General features: G+C 43.8%; 1 protein-coding gene across 1 annotated transcript in view; it reads left to right on the forward strand.

Annotated features, from left to right (window-relative positions):
• ZNF710 (zinc finger protein 710) overlaps window positions 1-22,972 on the forward strand; it is a 194,076-nt gene that overhangs the window by 144,829 nt on the left and 26,275 nt on the right. Inside the window, exon 2 of the mRNA XM_078683242.1 lies at window positions 5,272-6,735. Coding sequence (XP_078539368.1) covers window positions 5,302-6,735 — 1,434 coding nt within the window. The 5' untranslated portion in view covers window positions 5,272-5,301. The remainder of the gene's footprint in view (window positions 1-5,271; window positions 6,736-22,972) is intronic.

The following is a 22,972-nucleotide window of genomic DNA, read 5'->3' on the forward strand; positions in this document are numbered from 1 at the left end:
ATGCGGTTAATTGGCAGAGCATGCCTAGATGTGGGTCCCTTGCTCACTTTGCCACTGGATTCAAGCTAGCCTGGCTTATGATGGATGTTACCCCGAAACCAGTCCCAGGATGCTTGTTTCCGGTCCAGGTAAGACCTGGCTTGGGAGTTCGGGATGGACTGTTACACGAGAAACTGTTACCCGAGAAACTGAGTCAAAACTGATTTGCATATGGTTGGATCTGAACTGGGGTGGCGAAGTGAGCTAAAGAACGATGATGGATCTGTGACTGGGGGTGAGTGTCTGAAACGTTTCAGCGTTCCGTCCATCAACTCCTTGTGTTTGCAATTGCTGTTATCATGCCAGCATCCCCTCCGTCACTGGACCGGATGATGTCCAGATTGGACTATGTCAACAGATTATATGCTGGCCTGCCAAAGTATTGTTTGAATAGACTCCATACTGTTCAGAACATGGCAGCTTGCTTGGTTCTTGGTCTTCCAGGATGTGAACACTTCTCCAGACATTTGCGTAATCTGCACTGGCTTTCCATTGAAAAACATAAAATCAGCTCTATTAATGCATAGAGCTCTCCATCAGTCTGGATCTGACTATTACTTGGTCAGGATTGCCTTCTACAATCCGACAAGAGCCCAACGTTCATCCAATTATCATCTGGCCAACTTTCTAGAGTTCGTCTGGCTACTGTAGGCAGTCGCACCTTTACTTACTTGAGCCCTGTTGGGTGGAACAAGCTCCCTCTAGATTGAGCCAAACAATGGCTGAAGCTGCTTTTACGGAAAAGCTCAAGACCTGGCTTGTCTCCCAGTAATTGTCATTTTGATCTGTTTTCCCTAGACCGTACAGCGCTGGGATACTCTTGAGTAGCCGAGCGCTCTTTAAAACTTTTTCACCATCACCTCCCTCATTCCCTTTTCTGAACTCTGGCCCTGTGTGGTGCTCTTTGCTGGCTTGTATTTAGGCTTCCATTGCTGAAATTCCCCCTCTTAACTGTCTGCCTGTCTCTCTCCCTCTTTCGCTCTCACACACACTCTTTCTCCTGCTCTCTTTAACTGAATTTGTCAGCCATTACTTGGGGCTGTGAAAGTTTGTAGCAGTGATTGTATAACCTACCCATTTGAAGTTTATATTATTTATCTTTTAAGAGTTTCATCACCATTTATGAGACTGACTGGTGTCTTTCGGACTGGCTTGTGTCTTTCCTGCCTCTAGTGACTTATAGAAATCCCTTCATGTGGTGTGCACCACTTCCTGAGACTCAACCTAAGATGCTTTTCATGGAGTCCCACGTCAATATCCACTTTGAATTTTTGTTACCTCTATCAGGAGTTTTTCTGTGTCTGTGCCATAGAAGCAACATCCTTCTCAATGCATTCTTCCACAGCTCATCTGTGGCCGTCCTCCTGGTTTACTGTTGGTAATATGGAACAAAAAGTATTTTCCCGGATTCCTGACCACCGTGTTCCCCACTCTTCTGTCAGCCTCAGCACTGTGCCCATCAAGTCCTCCTTTCTCTCTGCACGTCATAAACAGGACTTGCCTCTTAGTTCCACAGGCTTTGTAGTTTTCTCCTAAATGCACACAGTTTGCTATTCTGTCTCACTCTGTTCATCATGCCCTTCTCTATGGTCTGCGTTCCATCCATTGTCTCATTGCTTCTTTCCCCGTCAACCAGAATGGACACCTTTCATTCTGTCCTTTTCCATTGTTCACCGCTTTCTCATTATTTCACAGTTTCTTTTGTGTTCCTTTCCTTTCATTTGCTGTTTTGCATTTTTTTCATGTGTCTCACCCACACAACATTTCCCTTCTGCTGCTCCGTGCTGTGCTCCTCCTACACCATTCACTATCCCTCCTGTTTGTCACTTTTTTAGTACCATCCTCTCCATCCTCCTTCATATTTTACTTTCTTTGTAATTATCCCTTCCCCAGTATTCCTACAGCCCTATTCTTCACCCAGTTATCGTCAGTTTGCAGTTATGGTTTGAATGAATGAATAAAATACTACTGTTAAAGCGCAAACAGCTGCTTCCCCAAAGCTTCCCGGCGTTCGCCAGTAGGACTCCTCTATACATCACCTAGTTCTTCCTAAAGAGGAATGTCTTCAAATCTTTTTTAAACCAAAGTGCAGAACATGACTTCCTGAGCTCCAGGGGCAAACTATTCCACTGTTTCGCCACCACATATGAGAAAGCCTACCCCTTCGCCTAGCCAACTTTATTCTTGAAATGACAAAGAGGCCCTGATTGAGGGAATGAAAATCTCTCTTTGGCACATACTCTCTGGATCTCTGCCGAAGAAAAAGGTCCCTTTTTAGGTCTCGCCTACGCAGCGCACATGCGCTTTATAGGAGACCTTTAGCCGTTCTGCTCTTTTTCGAAAGCACATACTCGTGCTTGTGGCGGCATCCACCTTGCAGGAGTGAGCAGGAGCGTGCCACAAGCACGAGTATGTGCTTCAAAAAAGATCCTGTGCGAGCTCAGGCATCAAACAAGCAAGTCCCTTTGCTCGGGAAGCAAGCTATTCCTCCCACTCACAACACCTGGTCAACTGATATGCAAAAGACGGTTTTGCACGTAGGTCTACGGGGTTATCAGTAAAGCAAACGCAACACATCAGATGTTTCCCGAAGAGATAATTGATGCTATGAGACTTCCTTGAATGGGAGGGGAGTGGCTAACTATGCATTACAATTCACACAGCCTTTGTTTCTACTTCTTGAACCCCTCTTGGTCCAAGAACCTCACTGTCGCACATCGAATAATGTTATACACACATGCACTTGTTAAGACATGAAACCGATTTCTTATAAAACAGTGAGTGTGCAGACAACTAGATAATTGTAGAGGACTGTACGCTGCTGAAAAGCAAGCCGTCAGCATTCGATGTGCTCAGAAGGCAGCCAATAAAAAAGAAACTTGGCTGCAGACTTCCTGTCACTGATTTCTTTTACTTGCACCCGCCCCATCCCTGCTGTTTTTTGCAAGTGATGAAAGGGGCACCAGTCTGGACAGTGCTCACCTTTGGTCGCCTAACCAAATGTCGGACAGATTCCGAGAATATTTTGTGCATTGCTCAAAGGTTTTGTACACTCCATTTCTATTCATGTAGTTTGATTTGACTTTCAGAAATCCTTCGGGGAGGTGGGGGCTCTTTGCAGACTATTTTTTAATCAGTTTTTGTTACCATATGTTTGCAATAAAGTAAACTTTACACAAGAGACCCTGCATTGTCTGTTTTTCTGACACTCGCGCTGCCTGATGTTTTTTTTTTTAGGCTTCTGAATAATGGAGCGATCTACTCGCTGTTCCTAATAACGAATGAGGTGTGGCAGAGGAACCGAATTTTACAAACCAGCAATTGAAGATCCTAATATTCATTGCGAGCATCCATTATTTTAAGTTTCTTCCCGGGTCTTTTCCCCGTTGCATTAGCGTGAAGTAGCATTACATCCCAATACGGTGCTCAAATAATAAAAACAATATTTCGTATACTTTTTGTTTCTTTCACAAACTATTTGGCTCATTACACAAAAGGCAGACTTTTGTACTATTTTTTCATGGTTTCAACATGCAACGGCTAGGGCTACATAGTAGTAATCTATGGGCTGCTTTAAACAGTAGCAGTGGCAGCTGGCCATGTCAGTTACTACACAGAGCCTGTGTTCGTTGCTCTTCACCTCTAATTCTGTGTGCTATTTCTGCAGCATGCAAGGAATCCAACTTACCATAGAAAAGACACCTAGATGGTCCCATTTATCATGCAGCACACTATGGCCAGGGTTGATGCAGTTACTCTCTAGTTGGCCTTGGATTAGTATGGAGTACATAAAAAACTAGCATTGGCCTAGCCAATAGGTTTCGCCTTTGGGACCTTATAAGTGTTTAGCCATGCAACAGTTGATGTTGTTGCACCAAGGATATTGTGCTGCATAACTAAATACTTATAAGGTCCCAAAGGCGAGACCTAGTGGCTATGCCAATGCTTGTTTATGAACGGCTCTGAAAGTGGTCAGCAGAGCTTTAAAAATGATCCTCTTGTTCACTGTCAGCCAGCGGAGCTGTTTAAACCCCGGTCTAATGGATTATCTTTTTGTGGTACTCAAAATAACCAGGCAGCATCAATTTGTATTATCTGAAGTTTGTTTTATAGTTTTACAGGGAGTCCAAAAAAGAGGGCATTAGAGTCAAGTCAGGAAGTCACTACAGCCTACACAATCAGTTTTCTAGTATGCAGTCTTCTAAGATGCTTGTATAAAGTTTCACTTCCATGTATTAACCCAGATCTTAGTGCTTAAATGTAGCATTGCTGTCTCACCTGCCTCATTTAATAAAAAGGTAAATACAAGCAATCTATGCATACATAGATGGATGTTGGGTCAGCCTTCTTCGTCTATTGATTTGTTAAGCTTTCATTCTGCTCATCACAGTATACAACATAGGCCATTGTGTCAGCCCACTTCAGTAGTTGGCTCTTTTGCACAGTGAGCGATGGTGTTGAACTGATCAAAAGTGGTCACTACAGGGAGTGCAAACCCATGTAGACGGAGTAGTGTTCTGATTTTAAAGCTGTGCGGGGGATTCTAAGGCAATCCATGACTGAGCCTCTTCCCACAGCTTTTCACGCTGGGCAGATTGGCTCTATCAATGCTTGTTTTTTTAATATTCCTGCTTCTCACCTTGCATTCTCAAGTCTCTCTCTCTCTTTCCCTCTCTCTCTCTCTCTCTCTCTCTCTCTCTCATTCTCCTTTTAATTCTTGCCCCTTTTAATTTAGTTTTTTTTCCTTCTGCTTCTTTCGTTCTCCTTGCTTTGGGGCACCACTGGGAGAAAAACTAGGCAAAACTTCATGAAACACATATAGACTGGGGGCGATTATGATGTCGGGCGGACGATACCGTCTCAAAAACTGGACCGACTCTGGTCTCCGACCCGCCCGCCTCATTAGGATGCAACTGAACACAGTTCGATCGCATTCTGACATTTCCTTATGGGAGTATGCCTTACAGCTGTAAACCGGTCGTAATACATGCTCTCATAGGGAAATGGCAGATGGTGTTCATCCCTGCACCCCGTGGCAGGCCCCTCGTGGTGCATGCTACGGGGTGCAGGGATCAATAGGAGGGGCAACTTAGGTGCCCCCTCGGCCCACAGATGTCAAATGAATAATTGGTGTTTTTTTGATGCTTCTAACTAGGGCCCACTTTAAAATATTGCAATGCTTTAAGAATTTACTAGTGAAGTTGCTAATCATTTTTGCTCTTATCTTTACAGAAATGCTAAACTAGCCAGATGGTATGAGAGATGGATCGCTTCACCGACTTCGGCACGCAGACTGACGCTGTGGTGGTGCTCTCCTTGGCTCAGGCAGCAGTCCTAGGCCTGGTGTCGGAAAATGAGCTACTTGGGGCCACCATTAGTCCTAGCGGCTTTTTCCCATCCTCTGGGAATGAGCTGTTAGACAGCGGACCTATTGAAGCAGAGCAGCCAGAGGGTGGCGCTTACTCGGAGGCGGGGTTTCGGGTCGCAGCAGAACCACAGGAAGACGAGGCATTGGAGGCAGAAAAACACACAAGGAGGAAAAAGAGACCCCCTGTAAGGCTTGTGCCTAAAATTAAATATGAGAAAGCCGAAGAAGAGGATGGAATAGATCACATGTATCAGGTGACTGCCCCTTCATCACGTAAGAATGAAACTGAGAGAAACCCTCTGGAAGGCCAAGAGGAGCAAACCACTGTCCAAAGCAGGAGTGTGAAAATGATCGACCTGAGTACATTCCGCCGGAGACCCCGACGTATCCGGAACTCACACCAACAAACTGATATAGCTACACAGGCTTATTCTCAGGACCGCCAGGACATTGCGCAAGATGGCTACTCTGAGTCCACAATGGATGCAGTCCCTGAAGGCACAGAGTCCGACAATGTGAAGAGGGAGTGTGATATGGACCAACATTCTTCAACGGAGACAGACGGTCATGTGCCCACATTGCCTAGAGAAAACGGACAGAACTATGTGTGGCAAGAATCCTCAAATGAGCCCGATTTCGACACAAATGATTCTAGCATGGAACGCAACAAAAAGGCTCAACTGGACCGTCTTGACATCAATGTCCAGATTGATGATTCCTACTTGGTGGAAACTGGTGACCGGCAGAAACGGTGGCAATGTCGCATGTGTGAGAAATCCTACACCTCAAAGTACAACTTGGTGACACACATCCTTGGCCACAGTGGCGTCAAACCCCACTGCTGCCCCCATTGCAACAAACTCTTCAAACAGCCAAGTCACCTGCAGACACATCTTTTAACTCACCAAGGCACACGGCCACACAAGTGCGAAGTGTGTGGCAAGGCGTTCACTCAGACGAGCCACCTGAAGCGGCATATGCTACTGCACACTGACGTGAAGCCATACAGCTGCCGCTTCTGCGGCCGTGGCTTCGCCTACCCCAGTGAGCTGAAAGCGCATGAAGTGAAGCACGAGAACGGGCGCTGCCACGTGTGCGTGGAGTGTGGGCTGGATTTTGCCACACTCACGCAGCTGAAGCGTCACATATCCTCACACCAGGGTCCCACACTGTACGAGTGCCTAGAATGTAACAAAACATTCCACTACCGCAGCCAGCTGCAAAATCACATGTTGAAGCATCAGAATGTACGGCCGTTTGTCTGCACCGAGTGTGGCATGGAGTTCAGCCAGATCCACCATCTAAAGCAGCACTTGCTCACGCACAAGGTAGGGTTCTTCCACTCATCTTGAAAACACAGTTGCACTTTAATTTGTGATATTTGAACTAACACTTCGTGGAGTGGGGGCCTAATACATCCTGGGTGTCGAAATAGGGTGAACCGTAGGCATTGTCCTACTCTGGGATGCTATGTTTTTACATCCAGATAATGCATTTAGAGGTAATATTTTTTTTTTGATATTTCACTAAACCAAGATGGGTCTCTTGCACCGTTCCAAAGAGGGATGGGACATTAGAAAAGTACATTTAACCACTGTAAAGCTGCTATTCTTAGTTAGCCTACACTCAAGTGGAATCTCCTTGGTGTTTGAGGCATCTGGGCTAAGGTGTGCACATGATATGCGACACTGGGTATGGGTTCCCAGACAGCAAGGCCAAACCCTGCCTAATGTATACTATAGAACAACTGCCAATGCTGCCAATATAAATCACAAAGTTTTTATTTCAATATCCGTCATACGAATTAAACACTATGAGGGCAAAATTGATTTTTAGAATTAATCTTGAAGTTTTAATTTCTATTTAGTTTGTCATTTTTTCATTTGTTTCAGCGGATTATTTATACATTACAAACAAGGAAGACATATCTACAAAAACATTGAATCAACACATATACCCCTAGTTGATACTATACCCCTTGGTATCAGCCATACACACTCACTCTCTACAAGTTCTTACATTCCACACATTCACACTCAAATATTTTACTTGCAATAACCATTTTTATGTACATTTCATATACAATTTGTACAGGAACCATAGTATACTTTGTACACTAAATCAACTCAATGCAAATATTATTTATATTTCCTTATGGTTCACAAAGAAAAAAGGTCTACGCGTTTCGAACTCCCTTTTGTTATGGGGTTCTCATCAGGACCGTAAACTGTGGATGAAAAAAAGAGAAGGGACTCTTATTAATTCTTTCAGATGTTTACACCTAAAAGCTGTGTTGTGGTTCAACAACCACCTTTCTGCATCTTACCTCTCTAGTGAATCTTCAGATTATGGGGTCTTTTAATTAGGTCTCGTGACCTACAATGCCCGCAAGCGCATTGAGGGATCGAGAATTCAAGTGCTCGATCGTCTAGTGAAACCACTGCGGTTTCTTCACAGTGCATGTGAGGGCACGTGGCCACAAAAGCGGGTCACGTGACCACACAAGCACGCGCATCTCCCTAATCTGCCTGCCTCCCCTCGCTCGCATTCACGCCCCAGGCTCTCCCACCCCCATCCGGCTTCCCTCCTCGCTCGCATTCACGCCCCAGGCTCTCCCACCCCCATCCGGCTTCCCTCCTCGCTCGCATTCACGCCCCAGGCTCTCCCACCCCATCCGGCTTCCCCTCCCTTGCGTTCTGCTGTCTCAGTATATGCGCTCAACTGACGGCATGTTTCCCCTCACACACGGAATTAAAAGTTTTTCGATCGCTGCTGTCATCTACCCCTTCTCCAGGCCCCTCTTCCCCTTTTCAACAGAAATGATCCGTGCCACACGGATGGCAGTTTATTGTTAAAGTAAGACCTTCAGCCGTTTCAGAATTATTTCAACTTATTTTTAATCGTACTTTTTTCGGAATCTTTTTATTTTATTCTGTGTATTTAATCATAACAATTTACAGGCTTCTTGTGCTTTTTTAAGAGCTATTTTTGCTGACAGGGCTATGCAGCTCCAACTCTGTTGTACGCAAACTGATATTTCTGCAGCAACACAGTTTGTCTCGCCATGCGTTGCCTTTGGCTGTCTATGATGTAACTTAGAGTGAATCAACTTGGTTGTGCATTTCTGTAGATCTCACACTGCCCCTACCCCCACAGGTGGACGGCAGCTGCTATTTTTAATCACTTGTTATATTTAATTAGCAGCAGCAGCATTTCTCCTGCGCCAGGCCACATCAAAGGTTCTGTGCCACTTTCACCCACACAGCAACACTTACAGACACGCAACGCCACTCACACCCACGCAAGCCCACTATCATCCACGCAACACCACACTCACCCACGCAACGCCACTCACCCAAGCAACACCACTCACACACGCAATGCAACTCATCCACGCAACCCCACTCATCCACGCAACCCCACTCATCCACGCAACCCCACTCATCCACGCAACCCCACTCATCCACGCAACCCCACTCATCCACGCAACCCCACTCATCCACGCAATCCCACTCATCCACGCAATCCCACTCATCCACGCAATCCCACTCATCCACGCAACCCCACTCACACATGCAACGCCACTCACACATGCAACGCCACTCACACATGCAACGCCACTCACACATGCAACGCCACTCACCCACGCAACGCCACTCACCCACGCAACGCCACTCACCCACGCAACACCACTCACACATGCAACGCCACTCACCCACGCAACGCCACTCACTCACTCACGCAAAGCCACTCACCCCCACGCAGTGCCACTTTCACCCACACAGCACCACTTTCAGACACGCAACGCCACTCACCCACGCAACACCACTCACCCACGCAACACCACTCACCCACGCAACACCACTCACACATGCAACGCCACTCACCCACGCAACGCCACTCACTCACTCACTCACACAAAGCCACTCACTCACTCACACAAAGCCACTCACTTTCACCCACACAGCACCACTTTCAGACACGCAACGCCACTCACACCCACGCAAGCCCACTATCACCCACGCAATGCCACACTCACCCAAGCAATGCCACACTCACCCAAGCAATGCCACTCACCCAAGCAACACCACTCACACACGCAACGCCACTCACACACGCAACGCCACTCACACACGCAACGCCACTCACACACGCAACGCCACTCACACACGCAATGCCACTCACACACGCAACGCCACTCACACACGCAACGCCACTCACTCAAAGCCACTCACACACATGCAGTGCCACTTTCACCCACACTGTGCAGTGCACAATAGGTCTCGCAGTAGGAAAGTTGGAGCTATTTGTTTTGTAAATGACAAAGCCCTTTATGTTTTTAAAATTAAAACAAAAATAAAAGGCATTGTTATTTGCAATTGTAATAGCTCCAACTTTCCTACTGCGAGACCTATTGGCAACGCCAGTGCTTGTTCAACACGACGCAGAACCACCTAGATGGTAATTGTATATTTTAGCATGCGTAGTCAGACAATGGAACGGTTTCTCTCAAAAGGGAAAGATAAATAAATCCAACCACTCACTTGAACTCTGTGGGAGGCTTTTCTCTACCGCTAGGAAAACAACACAAAAAAAGGTGTTTTTAGCTGGGATATTGGGTGTGTGTTCGCCCCCTGTTGTTTAATCGTTCTGATGAGCTTCTTACCTAATTTCAAATCATGAGCACCTCTGGTGTAGACGTTTTTGTTTTGGGAATGCTTCTCCGGACACTTCCGCCGAGTGCCTGGTGGGAAAGACGAGAATGTGTCACTCTGACTCATTCTATATTCACGATTTGACAAAAGGCTTCAGGGTTGCTTCTGGCTAAACGCCATTCACGGCGTCTTACCTTGTTTCGTCCTGCTTCGCGGCTGTTGTCCGATCCGATCTCTCAGTCCCGGTCGGTCTGTACTCTTCCGCCAGCGCGCTTCCGTTTTATCCAAGTCACGTGATGCTACCCCTGCTTGTGAGCGCCATCTTTGAGCGGAGTATTTGTTCCTTCGGGCATATTTTTCAAGTTCTGTCACCAGATCCCGTTCACATAAACAAGTAAATGTTGCCGGGGGGTTGTGGCAGTCATTGTTTATTCCATAGGTACGGTGACGGAATATTTAATTTTTGGCGATCTACCTGATCATAATGTTGTTTCGGGCGGGGGTGTTACATTGATTTGGAACATTCATAACACCTTTAAGAGGGCAGCGGTTCTGTTTTCACAGTGAAAAGGAACTTTCCTCTAGTTTGTATATTGGTAATTATTGTTTATTCCATAGATGCGAAATATTTGATATTTGGCAGTTTACATGATCATGAAGATATTTCAGGCAGGGTGTTGCATTGATTTTTCCAGTGTTACAGAAGTGGGGAATTCATAGCACCATTGAGAGGGCAGCGGTCCTGTTTTTCAGGGAAAAAGAGACTTTCCTATAATTTGTATATTTCTGATAATTCATTAAGTCCTTCAATGGCCGAATTAAATTTCAGAATCATCATGGCCTCTTTCTGTGCAAGTTTCGCCTCCAGATCTCCTCCACTTGGATCTGTCTCTGTTATGTTATGTTAAAATGCGTTTATATAGCGCACGGCTACTCTAAAAGAGTGTCCCGGCGCTTTCCACAACAGCTACAGTGTAAAACACAACACAGAGAACAGATCCCAAAAGCAGGAAAAAGAAAATCCACCTAAACAGAAAGATTAAAAAGCCAGGTTTTCAGGTTCCTTCTAAATTGAAGCAAATTGGGAGTGCTGCGAAGTACCAGTGGGAGCGAGTTCCACAACTGGGAGGCCTTGAGGCTAAAAGAACGCCCCCCCATACGAGCCTTCCTCACCCGTGGGACCACAACAGTAAAGAGGGATTCAGAGCGAAGAGAGCGGGCGGGGCGATAAAACACCAGTCTCTTCTGTAGATATCCCGCACCTGAGCCAAACAGAGCTTTGTGCACCAGCGTCAGGGCTTTAAACATAATCCGTTTACGGATCGGCAGCCAATGCAACGACTGCAGCAGCCCAGAAGCCCGTGTTCGTCTATGCAAACCAAAGATCGCACGGGCTGCAGAGTTCTGTGCCACCTGCAGGCGCTGGACCAGATAGTCCGGTAAACCTAGAAAGAGAGCATTGGCATAATCGAGCCTCGACCCGATTAGCGCCTGCACTGTAATCCGTCTGTGCTCCGCAGATAGTAAAGGGAGAAACTTGCGGAGCATTTTCAGAATACCGAAGCAGGCGCCGGCCAGGCCGAGAACATGCGCTCTTAAAGAGAGCTTGTTGTCAAGCCTAACACCGAGGTTCTTGGCAACCTGGGAGGACTGCACCGGAGGGCACATAGCGGCCGGCCACCACTGCCGCCATTCGGGATCGATGGCACAGCCGAATAATAAAACCTCCGACTTGCTGGAGTTGGCCTTCAGGCTATTACGCTGGAACCAGCCGAAGACCATATCCAGACAGTCCCGAATTCTCTCCCCCTCAAATGGCTGATCTTTGCCACATGTGAAGAGGAGTTGCGTGAAGAGGAGTTGCGTGTCGTCGGCGTAGGACACGCATCGTAGATCATTGTCTTTATGGTCTTTCAATTGCCAGTGATTCACCAAGGGTGCATTAGGGACCTTTCTTTTTATCCTGGATCTATGTTGTTGGATTCTCAAGCGAATCTCGTGATTGGTTTTGCCAATGTATAATGCATTACACGGGCATATGATCCCATAAATCACATTACGTGATTTACAGTTTGTAAAGTAGTCATGTCTCCACATTTTTCCATCATGCTTAAAAACTGATCCTTCCTCCGTTCAAGCACAGCAATTACAACCACCACACTTGTGGTGGCCTGTTATGGGGGGCATCGCGACCATCGTTCTTAATGTTGGTTGCGTTTTTGTTGGTAATGCTGCTCTCACCAATCTATTCGCAATGCTTGAATCTTTCTTGAACGCGAATAATGGAGGCTTTTTCAGTTCATCGCATAAGTTCTTAACCAAATGCCAGTTGCTGTTGATCAGCTTTTTCAATTTGTTGGAATTGGGGCAATATGTGGTGACTAGTACTATTCTGTCCAATTTTTGTCTTGATCTTTTCTCTAGTAGACATTCTCGCGGGGTCCACCAAGCTCTTTTTTGAGAGCGTTTTAGTAGTTTTTTGGGGTATCCCCGGTCAATCAGATTTCTAGTAAATTTTTCTGCATGGTAAATATATTCCTCCTTGTCTTGGCAATTTCTACGAATCCTTAAATACTGCCCGAAGGGCAAATTTTCTTTTAGGCTCCGGGGGTGATTACTGCTGAAGTGAAGTGCTCGATTTCTGTCTGTCTCTTTTTTATACAAGGTAGTCTTAAGGCCTCCTTCTTCCGAAGGGTAAATTTCAACGTCTAGGAAAGGCATTTTACTTCTAGAATATGTTAGGCTGAACTTAATCTCCTCTGTTCTATTGTTCAACCAGTCATGGAAGTTTTTGAGCTCATTTTCTGGACCAGACCACACAAAAAATATATCGTCTATAAAACGATTCCAGTTTTTTATCCATACTCCAAACGGGTTGTTTTGGTACACAAACTTCTCTTCATAGCTTGACATATACAAAATGGCTAATTCAGGAGCAAACGGACATCCCATTGCTACGCCGCCTACTTGAAAATAAAAATCTCCGTCAAAACAGAAATAATTCTTTTTTTAGTGCAAAACTTGCCAATTGTATAATGAATTCAGTTGGAACCCTTTGTGGCCGTTCTCTTGTTTCCAATGTCTTTTTTAGTACCTGTATACCATCTTCTTGTGGTATCTGTGTATACAGGGACGTGATGTCCATCGTTACCATCCATTCATTCATTTTATCAAATTCCACTTCGTTAAGCTTATTAATGAAATCCATGGTATCTCTGATGTATGATTTTACATCTGGTATGAATGGCTTTAAAAAGAAGTCCACGAATTTTGATATAGGCTCCATTAGAGATTCACAACCAGAGACGATTGGGCGTCCTGGGGGTGTTTCTTTATTTTTGTGTACTTTTGGCAGTACATAAAATAAAGGGATTCTGGGATGTTGAATTTTCAAGTACTCGGATTCCTTTTTTCCAAGGAAGCCTTGTTGCAGTGCATCATCTATGATTGCGTGGAGTTGGTATCTAAGTTCTAGTGTGGGGGTCTTTATTAATTTTCCGATAACAATTTACCTCATTAAGTTGTTTTTTAACCTCATTGATGTAAAGGGTCCTGTCCCACAACACAATTGCTCCGCCCTTATCTGCTTGTTTCACAACGATGGTTGCATCATTTTTCAAATTTGTGAGTGCCATTGATTCAGATTTGGTGATGTTGTGCTTGATCCATCCTTTTTTACATTCCATGTCAGTGATTGCTGATAGAATTGTTCTCTCAAACGTTATTACCTCCTTTGGTATTTTATAATTTGGGGGGCAGAACGTGGATTTTTTACGGAGACCAGTTGTTTCTGTACTTGATTCCATTGGGTTTTCTGCAAAGAATGTTTTGAATCTAATTTTGCGAAAAAATTCCATGGTTTCAATTTTTAATTTAACAAAATCTGTTCTTTTTGTGGGTACAAATGTTAATCCTTTCTCTAGGACACTTTCTTCATCTTTTGTCAGGATTTTATTGGAGATATTGAAAATCAGGGAAGGTGTTAATTTTTGTAGTTTTGGCGTCTGGTCGACATCTCCCATGGTTGATTGTACCTTGTTTTTCCTCTGGGTTTTGTCTGGCCTCTCCCTAAAAAAGCTGGTCCCTGTTGATTCTGTTGAAATGATCCTCTTCTATTCTGAGTTCTTCTAGGGTCAGCGTTATCACCCTCACTGCTACTTCCAGACGACGAGGTATCTGAGAATGTGATATATTTTTGGTACGATCTTCCTTGGTACTCTTGTAAGTATCTTCGCGACTCAGGGCGAGAGTAGAAATCCGATTGTAAGAATGGATATACCTTTTCCAGGTTAAAATTCTTTTGATCTTCGTCGAATTGGTTTGTTTTTTGGTTTATGGTATAATCCTTGAACTCACTGATTTCCTTTTCTACTTTTTCTAGTAAACTTTTTGCGTCTGTAATCAGTTGGTTTGTAGCAATGCTGGTTTGTAGGTTTTCAATCTCCTCTAGTTGTGTTTGAGATAATCTTTGAGCAGTTTCGATGGTCAATACCATTAGATCCCGGCTACACTTTGTTTCAATGTAGCTATAGCCCTTTTTATAGATAGGGTCCTCTGTGAAAATCACAGGTATGTTTTTTATTTGTAGACCTCCTGGAATTGTACCAGCTCTTAGATGCTTCAGTAAGAAGTGTCCATGCAAATCCGTCCGGATCTGTTTTTTCTTTAGCCTTAGTAATTTTTTGGTTTCGTTTTGGTTTTGTGCTGAAACGCTTAGGGAGGCTGACGCAAAAAGGGGTGGAGCCGCTAGCAGCTTTTTTATATGTTCCTCACTGTATGCGAATGCTTCATTTTCAGACATACTTAACCATACACACTCAATACATTCAATCAAGATCTTGCCAAGAAAACACTACAACACGACGTAGGACCAAGTTCCTATGTTCCTATCTTGGAACAACAATGTCAACACAACACATATAACCTCAAACTCAAGGTTGTAGGCTACCACACAGGCGCTAGCCTGCTATCAAAACTGATACGCGACACTGGGTATGGGTTCCCAGACAGCAAGGCCAAACCCTGCCTAATGTATACTATAGAACAACTGCCAATGCTGCCAATATAAATCACAAAGTTTTTATTTCAATTTCCGTCATACGAATTAAACACTATGAGGGCAAAATTGATTTTTAGAATTAATCTTGAAGTTTTAATTTCTATTTAGTTTGTCATTTTTTCATTTGTTTCAGCGGATTATTTATACATTACAAACAAGGAAGACATATCTACAAAAACATTGAATCAACACATATACCCCTAGTTGATACTATACCCCTTGGTATCAGTCATACACACTCACTCTCTACAAGTTCTTACATTCCACACATTCACACTCAAATATTTTACTTGCAATAACCATTTTTATGTACATTTCATATACAATTTGTACAGGAACCATAGTATACTTTGTACACTAAATCAACTCAATGCAAATATTATTTATATTTCCTTATGGTTCACAAAGACAAAAGGTCTACGCGTTTCGAACTCCCTTTTGTTATGGGGTTCTCATCAGGACCGTAAACTGTGGATGAAAAAAAGAGAAGGGACTCTTATTAATTCTTTCAGATGTTTACACCTAAAAGCTGTGTTGTGGTTCAACAACCACCTTTCTGCATCTTACCTCTCTAGTGAATCTTCAGATTATGGGGTCTTTTAATTCAACACGACGCAGAACCACCTAGATGGTAAATGTATATTTTAGCATGCGTAGTCAGACAATGGAACGGTTTCTCTCAAAAGGGAAAGATAAATAAATCCAACCACTCACTTGAACTCTGTGGGAGGCTTTTCTCTACCGCTAGGAAAACAACACAAAAAAAAGGTGTTTTTAGCTGGGATATTGGGTGTGTGTTCGCCCCCTGTTGTTTAATCGTTCTGATGAGCTTCTTACCTAATTTCAAATCATGAGCACCTCTGGTGTAGACGTTTTTGTTTTGGGAATGCTTCTCCGGACACTTCCGCCGAGTGCCTGGTGGGAAAGACGAGAATGTGTCACTCTGACTCATTCTATATTCACGATTTGACAAAAGGCTTCAGGGTTGCTTCTGGCTAAACGCCATTCACGGCGTCTTACCTTGTTTCGTCCTGCTTCGCGGCTGTTGTCCGATCCGATCTCTCAGTCCCGGTCGGTCTGTACTCTTCCGCCAGCGCGCTTCCGTTTTCTCCAAGTCACGTGATGCTACCCTTGCTTGTGAGCGCCATCTTTGAGTGGAGTATTTGTTCCTTCGGGCATATTTTTCAAGTTCTGTCACCAGATCCCGTTCACATAAACAAGTAAATGTTGTCGGGGGGGTTGTGGCAGTCATTGTTTATTCCATAGGTACGGTGAAGGAATATTTAATTTTTGGCGATCTACCTGATCATAATGTTGTTTCGGGCGGGGGTGTTACATTGATTTGGAACATTCATAACACCTTTAAGAGGGCAGTGGTTCTGTTTTCACAGTGAAAAGGAACTTTCCTCTAGTTTGTATATTGGTAATTATTGTTTATTCCATAGATGCGAAATGTTTGATATTTGGCAGTTTACATTATCATGAAGATATTTCAGGCAGGGTGTTGCATTGATTTTTCCAGTGTTACAGAAGTGGGGATTTCATAGCACCATTGAGAGGGCAGCGGTCCTGTTTTTCAGAGAAAAAGAGACTTTCCTATAATTTGTATATTTCTGATAATTCATTAAGTCCTTCAATGGCCGAATTAAATTTCAGAATCATCTTGGCCTCTTTCTGTGCAAGTACATTAAGAACGATGGTCGGACTGCCCCCCATAACAGGCCACCACAAGTGTGGTGGTTGTAATTGCTGTGCTTCAACGGAGGAAGGATCAGTTTTTAAGCATGATGGAAAAATGTGGAGACATGACTACTTTACAAACTGTAAATCACGTAATGTGATTTATGGGATCATATGCCCGTGTAATGCATTATACATTGGCAAAACCAATCAAGAGATTCGCTTGAGAATCCAACAACATAGATCCAGTATAAAAAGAAAGGTCCCTAATGCACCCTTGGTGAATCACTGGCAATTGAAAGACCATAAAGACAATGATCTACGATGGACGGTTATCATGAAAGTAGAGACAGATCCAAGAGGAGGAGATCTGGAGGCGAAACTTGCACAGAAAGAGGCCATGATGATTCTGAAATTTAATTCGGCCATTGAAGGACTTAATGAATTTTCAGAAATATACAAATTATAGGAAAGTCTCTTTTTCTCTGAAAAACAGGACCGCTGCCCTCTCAATGGTGCTATGAATTCCCCACTTCTGTAACACTGGAAAAATCAATGCAACACCCTGCGTGAAATATCTTCATGATCATGTAAACTGCCAAATATCAAATATTTCGCATCTATGGAATAAACAATAATTACCAATATACAAACTAGAGGAAAGTTCCTTTTCACTGTGAAAACAGAACCGCTGCCCTCTTAAAGGTGTTATGAATGTTCCAAATCAATGTAACACCCCCGCCAGAAACAACATTATGATCAGGTAGATCGCCAAAAATTAAATATTCCGTCACCGTACCTATGGAATAAACAATGACTGCCACAACCCCCCGACAACATTTACTTGTTTATGTGAACGGGATCTGGTGACAGAACTTGAAAAATATGCCCGAAGGAACAAATACTCCACTCAAAGATGGCGCTCACAAGCAGGGGTAGCATCACGTGACTTGGATAAAACGGAAGCGCGCTGGCGGAAGAGTACAGACCGACCGGGACTGAGAGATCGGATCGGACAACAGCCGCGAAGCAGGACGAAACAAGGTAAGACGCCGTGAATGGCGTTTAGCCAGAAGCAACCCTGAAGCCTTTTGTCAAATCGTGAATATAGAATGAGTCAGAGTGACACATTCTCGTCTTTCCCACCAGGCACTCGGCGGAAGTTTCCGGAGAAGCATTCCCAAAACAAAAACGTCTACACCAGAGGTGCTCATGATTTGAAATTAGGTAAGAAGCTCATCAGAACGATTAAACAACAGGGGGAGAACACACACCCAATATCCCAGCTAAAAACACCTTTTTTTTGTGTTGTTTTCCTAGCGGTAGAGAAAAGCCTCCCACAGAGTTCAAGTGAGTGGTTGGATTTATTTATCTTTCCCTTTTGAGAGAAACCGTTCCATTGTCTGACTACGCATGCTAAAATATACATTTACCATCTAGGTGGTTCTGCGTCGTGTTGAATTAAAGGACCCCATAATCTGAAGATTCACTAGAGAGGTAAGATGCAGAAAGGTGGTTGTTGAACCACAACACAGCTTTTAGGTGTAAACATCTGAAAGAATTAATAAGAGTCCCTTCTCTTTTTTTCATCCACAGTTTACGGTCCTGATGAGAACCCCATAACAAAAGGGAGTTCGAAATGCGTAGACCTTTTGTCTTTGTGAACCATAAGGAAATATAAATAATATTTGCATTGAGTTGATTTAGTGTACAAAGTATACTATGGTTCCTGTACAAATTGTATATGAAATGTACATAAAAATGGTTATTGCAAGTAAAATATTTGAGTGTGAATGTGTGGAATGTAAGAACTTGTAGAGAGTGAGTGTGTATGACTGATACCAAGGGGTATAGTATCAACTAGGGGTATATGTGTTGATTCAATGTTTTTGTAGATATGTCTTCCTTGTTTGTAATGTATAAATAATCCGCTGATACAAATGAAAAAATGACAAACTAAATAGAAATTAAAACTTCAAGATTAATTCTAAAAATCAATTTTGCCCTCATAGTGTTTAATTCGTATGACGGAAATTGAAATAAAAACTTTGTGATTTATATTGACAGCATTGGCTGTATTCTATAGTATACATAAGGTGTGCACATGGCATTGCCACTGCCATGACTGCAGCAGGGTCAGTACATGAGCAGGTAGACTCCACGGTTGTCGTCCTCTCGTATCTGTTAGTCCGTTTAGATAGTGTTATTTTGATACTTGGTTTGTGTTAATATATAGAAAGTGTTTTTCTTATTTTCTTTTTTAGTTACAACATCCCATAAAAAACAGACTAAACTTAGGCTAGTCAAGCTGACGAGATCCTAGTCAGAAAGCTGCAATTAGGGTTGATAGTAGGAAAAAAACTGTTGCAAAATGAATAGAAACTCTAGAAAAGTATTTTTTCTATAAAAATCCCTCTTTCAATGACATGACTGAAGCTGTAGATTCCGCATTTTTTAGGTCGAGCCTAGACCACACATGTGCTGTCCACAAGACATGTTGTATCTGTTCCGTGGGCTTTTGGCATGACCATTGATGGCCATTTGTTGTTTTCTGTGGCATTCTGAAATGCTTGGTTTTTATTGGCCTTTCACGTTTAATTGTCCCTCCTTTGTGTGGCTCATTCCCTCCCATGGCGACTTCAATAAGTGATCCTTCTGTTTGGCCATTACCTGTTCAGGGTTCTCCTGGTCAGCCATCACAACATGTTCATATGGATAACTACACAGGTCAGAAGCACAGTTTAAGTAGATCGATATGCCTGCAGGTGGGCGCACTAACTCAGTATCATTTGTGATGCGTGTGTACACACTTTGGAAACTTATTTTGTTATTTTCTAAAGTGCACATGCTTCCCAAAACATTTGAAAAAAAGATTTGTTTTTATTGCTGAATTAGAGTGAGGACATGTTTATCTTCAGCAAGCATGTGTGCACTTTAGAAAAATAACAAAATAAGTTTCCAAAGCGTGTGCACACTCTCTTCCCGAAGCGTTTGAAAAAAGATTGGCTTTTATAAAGATTATATAGTGTGTGTGTGTGTGTTTACATATCGTTTATTTTAGTTGTTTTCATAAAAAAAAACATTGTGCTTGTTTTACACTGGAGGGGCCTGTTCCAGCAACAGGTACATCTCCATCTACATTGGGTCTACAGCACAGAGCTGCGCTATGGCTAAATACTTAAAAGGTCTCAAAAGCGAGACCGATTGCATTACAAATGCTTGTTTAGTCCCTGTTGAAGTTTGAAAAACATTTGGAAAGTACTTGTTGTCAATGCATTGCCACTTCCTGAACATTGCTTACTGGGCAGACAAGTTGAACTAGAGCCCCAAGTTGTAGAGTCAAGGGACGCAGGGTGGAAATCAGTTTAAGTGAATTTTTTGAAGGTTAAATAAGTGTTTTTATGGACAACAGTTGAAGGCGAGCTCTATGAAAGTATTGTTCCTTTTACTTGATACTTCTTCAGTCAACACATTCACCAGTTCACAGCGGAAAACTAATCATTTTCCCGAGGTAGGGCAACCTCCAGCTTGCCACAATATTCCCACACAATATAAAGTACTAGGTGACTGCAGAGAAGAACCGTCTCAGAATGAGAAATGCCTCAAAGCACTAAAAAAACTTCCGATCTTGAGTTTATATAACTCAAGATTGTGCTCTAGTAAAAATCTAGTCAGCAGAAAGGTACCAAACTGACTACAAAGTCCTCAGACCTATAAAATATAACTGAGGAAAAAAAATGTGTCCAAAATGCAAATTAGGGGCAATAAACCATCAAAATTACGTGGGTAGTGTTGCAACATCGAGGAGATCAGGTGTCTCCCCTTTTTATGGTGTAAAACAGGAAACCTAAAAACAGGAAGGAGGCACTATATTGAACTGCTCGTTATACTTATATATATTATCAAGTACGGCAACCAATGACTAAATGCTAAAACCAGAACTGGATTGAAGGGCGCATCTCGCCATGTCCCTGACTCCCTTTGAGGCCACTGCTGCTATCCCGCTAACATGTTCCCCAAATGAAAGAGCAGCCATAGTCACCACACTTCAGAAACAAAGTCCGATTTAACCCTGGCTCCCCACAGAAGGAAAAGAGACATCCAAGATGGCACATGCATAATTCGGACCAGCGTTCAAGGATGCAGAATGCAGGGAACCAGCTAGTCGGAGCATGGGTGAGTCCCTGCAGGACAGCGAGGTGCCACCACGCTCACAGCTTGTGCAGCAGGGCAACATTTTCTGCTTGGCAGTACAACCCACAAATATAGCAGACACATTTTAAAAGTATTTTAAAGGGCAAGCTGTGATCAGATTGTCGTTTGTGGCTAAAAAAACAAAACATGAAAGAAGGTTTATGTCCTGTAACACTAAAGGATTGTGGTGTGGGAAAATTCAAAATTGACACCCCATGTCAGTCAGTAAGCAGTATACGTTCTGTGGTTCAATCAGAATGTATTTATTGTTAATGTCACTTGAAAAGTCCCTCTCCCTACATACCAGGTTGCTTTCTGAGAATCTGCATTTATGGGTTCTGCCTTTATCTCCAAGTGTCTCTTCTCTTAACTGGGAGAACTCCAGAATTGAGACTAGGACCTCTGCTTTCCCGTACTGCCATCTGCCACTTTGGAATTCCTCAAGAGTCTATCTGTTACCTTTTGCATATCTATATGGATCATTTGGATGCTATTATGCGGTTTTTAGGTTAAACGACTGTTATTACAAGGAAGACACCCTAATCTTATTCACCCTCAGCAACGCCACCAGTGAAGTCCCCTTACTGCAAGGATGCCTTTCAGCAGTACGGACCTGGATGCAACAACAAATGTTGATTACCACCTGTTGCAGGCAGTCTGGCACGTGTTGCTGAGCTTCTTTGTATCTAGCTAGATTACTGTAAGTCTTTATCTGGGCATGAAAATGACACTACTGCTGCACTTCCAATCCAACCAACATCAGGCGCCACAGATGGGGACTAATCCTCCTAGCTTTAGCCAAGCCTGAACACCCTACGGTAACTCCCGCACTACCTTAACGGTGTCTTGCCTTCTGCACCACTTCCTCCATAACAAATCCCCACGGTTGACTGCCAATGAATGAATACGTTTATTTTGCGTGATTGATTAAAATCATTGTAATTCTTTCTCAATAAATACAATGTTGCAAAATAAAAAGCGAACAGAATACAGTTGTAAGCAATGTGCTGCAGTAAATTCATACTAGTTCTGTTTCCATTACAAAAGAATGTCTAGGCATAACATTACATATTAATAAAATCCTCCATACCCTATGGAAAAAGAAATAAAAGATCATGTCCAATGTGTATGCAAGCAGCTGTTCTTAATATTGCAAATTCAACTGTCGAGGGATGCCATTAAACCTATCCTCCTTAGCATCCGGCTCGCCAGTCTAAGGGGCGAAGTTCCGTAACCGGGTCAGAGCGACCTCTGACCCTGCTCGCAGGCATGTCACTCCCCACGCTGGTGCACGGCTCTGCCTGGATTGTTTTGACCTAATCTTGTATTTTACCCCTGTGCCTAACTTGCTTTCTTGCCCAGACTTGTTTTAATTCCTCTGTGCCTGTACTTGCTTTCTTGCCCAGACTTGTTTTTATTCCTCTGTGCCTGTACTTGCTTTCTATCCCAGACTTGTTTTTATTCCTCTGGCCTGTACTTGCTTTCTTGCCCAGACTTGTTTTTATTCCTCTGTGCCTGTACTTGTTTTCTTGCCTAAACTTGATTTTCCTTCCTGTGCCCAGTTCTCCCGCGGCCCCCGCCCGTTTCTCCCGCCTCTGCGTACCTGCGGCCCCACCCCTGCAATTCCATTCGCCGCCCCGCTCCCGCCTCCCAGCTGCTCCACCCTCCCACATCCCCTCATATGGAGGCCGTGCAGCGGGCGCGCCCAAGGCAAGCCCGTTTGTGCCTGTACGCGCCTGGACCGCGCCCAGCGCCAGGACCCCTGGACCCCGCGAACACCACAACGCTCGACACCACTATGATGTCAAAACTCTCCACCCACTCAACACCGGACGACCCCACACCTGCTTCCTGGCCGCCCGAAGCGCACCCACGGAGCTTTCTCCTGCCGGAACTGCAGCTTCACAGGCATCCACCCCACCATGCTGCCGACCAGGAAAGAACCCAACCACCTCAGATGCATCCTTCTCAACACCC

Source organism: Lissotriton helveticus, chromosome 3_1, assembly GCF_964261635.1.
Source record: "Lissotriton helveticus chromosome 3_1, aLisHel1.1, whole genome shotgun sequence".
Classification (NCBI taxonomy): Eukaryota; Metazoa; Chordata; class Amphibia; order Caudata; family Salamandridae; genus Lissotriton; species Lissotriton helveticus.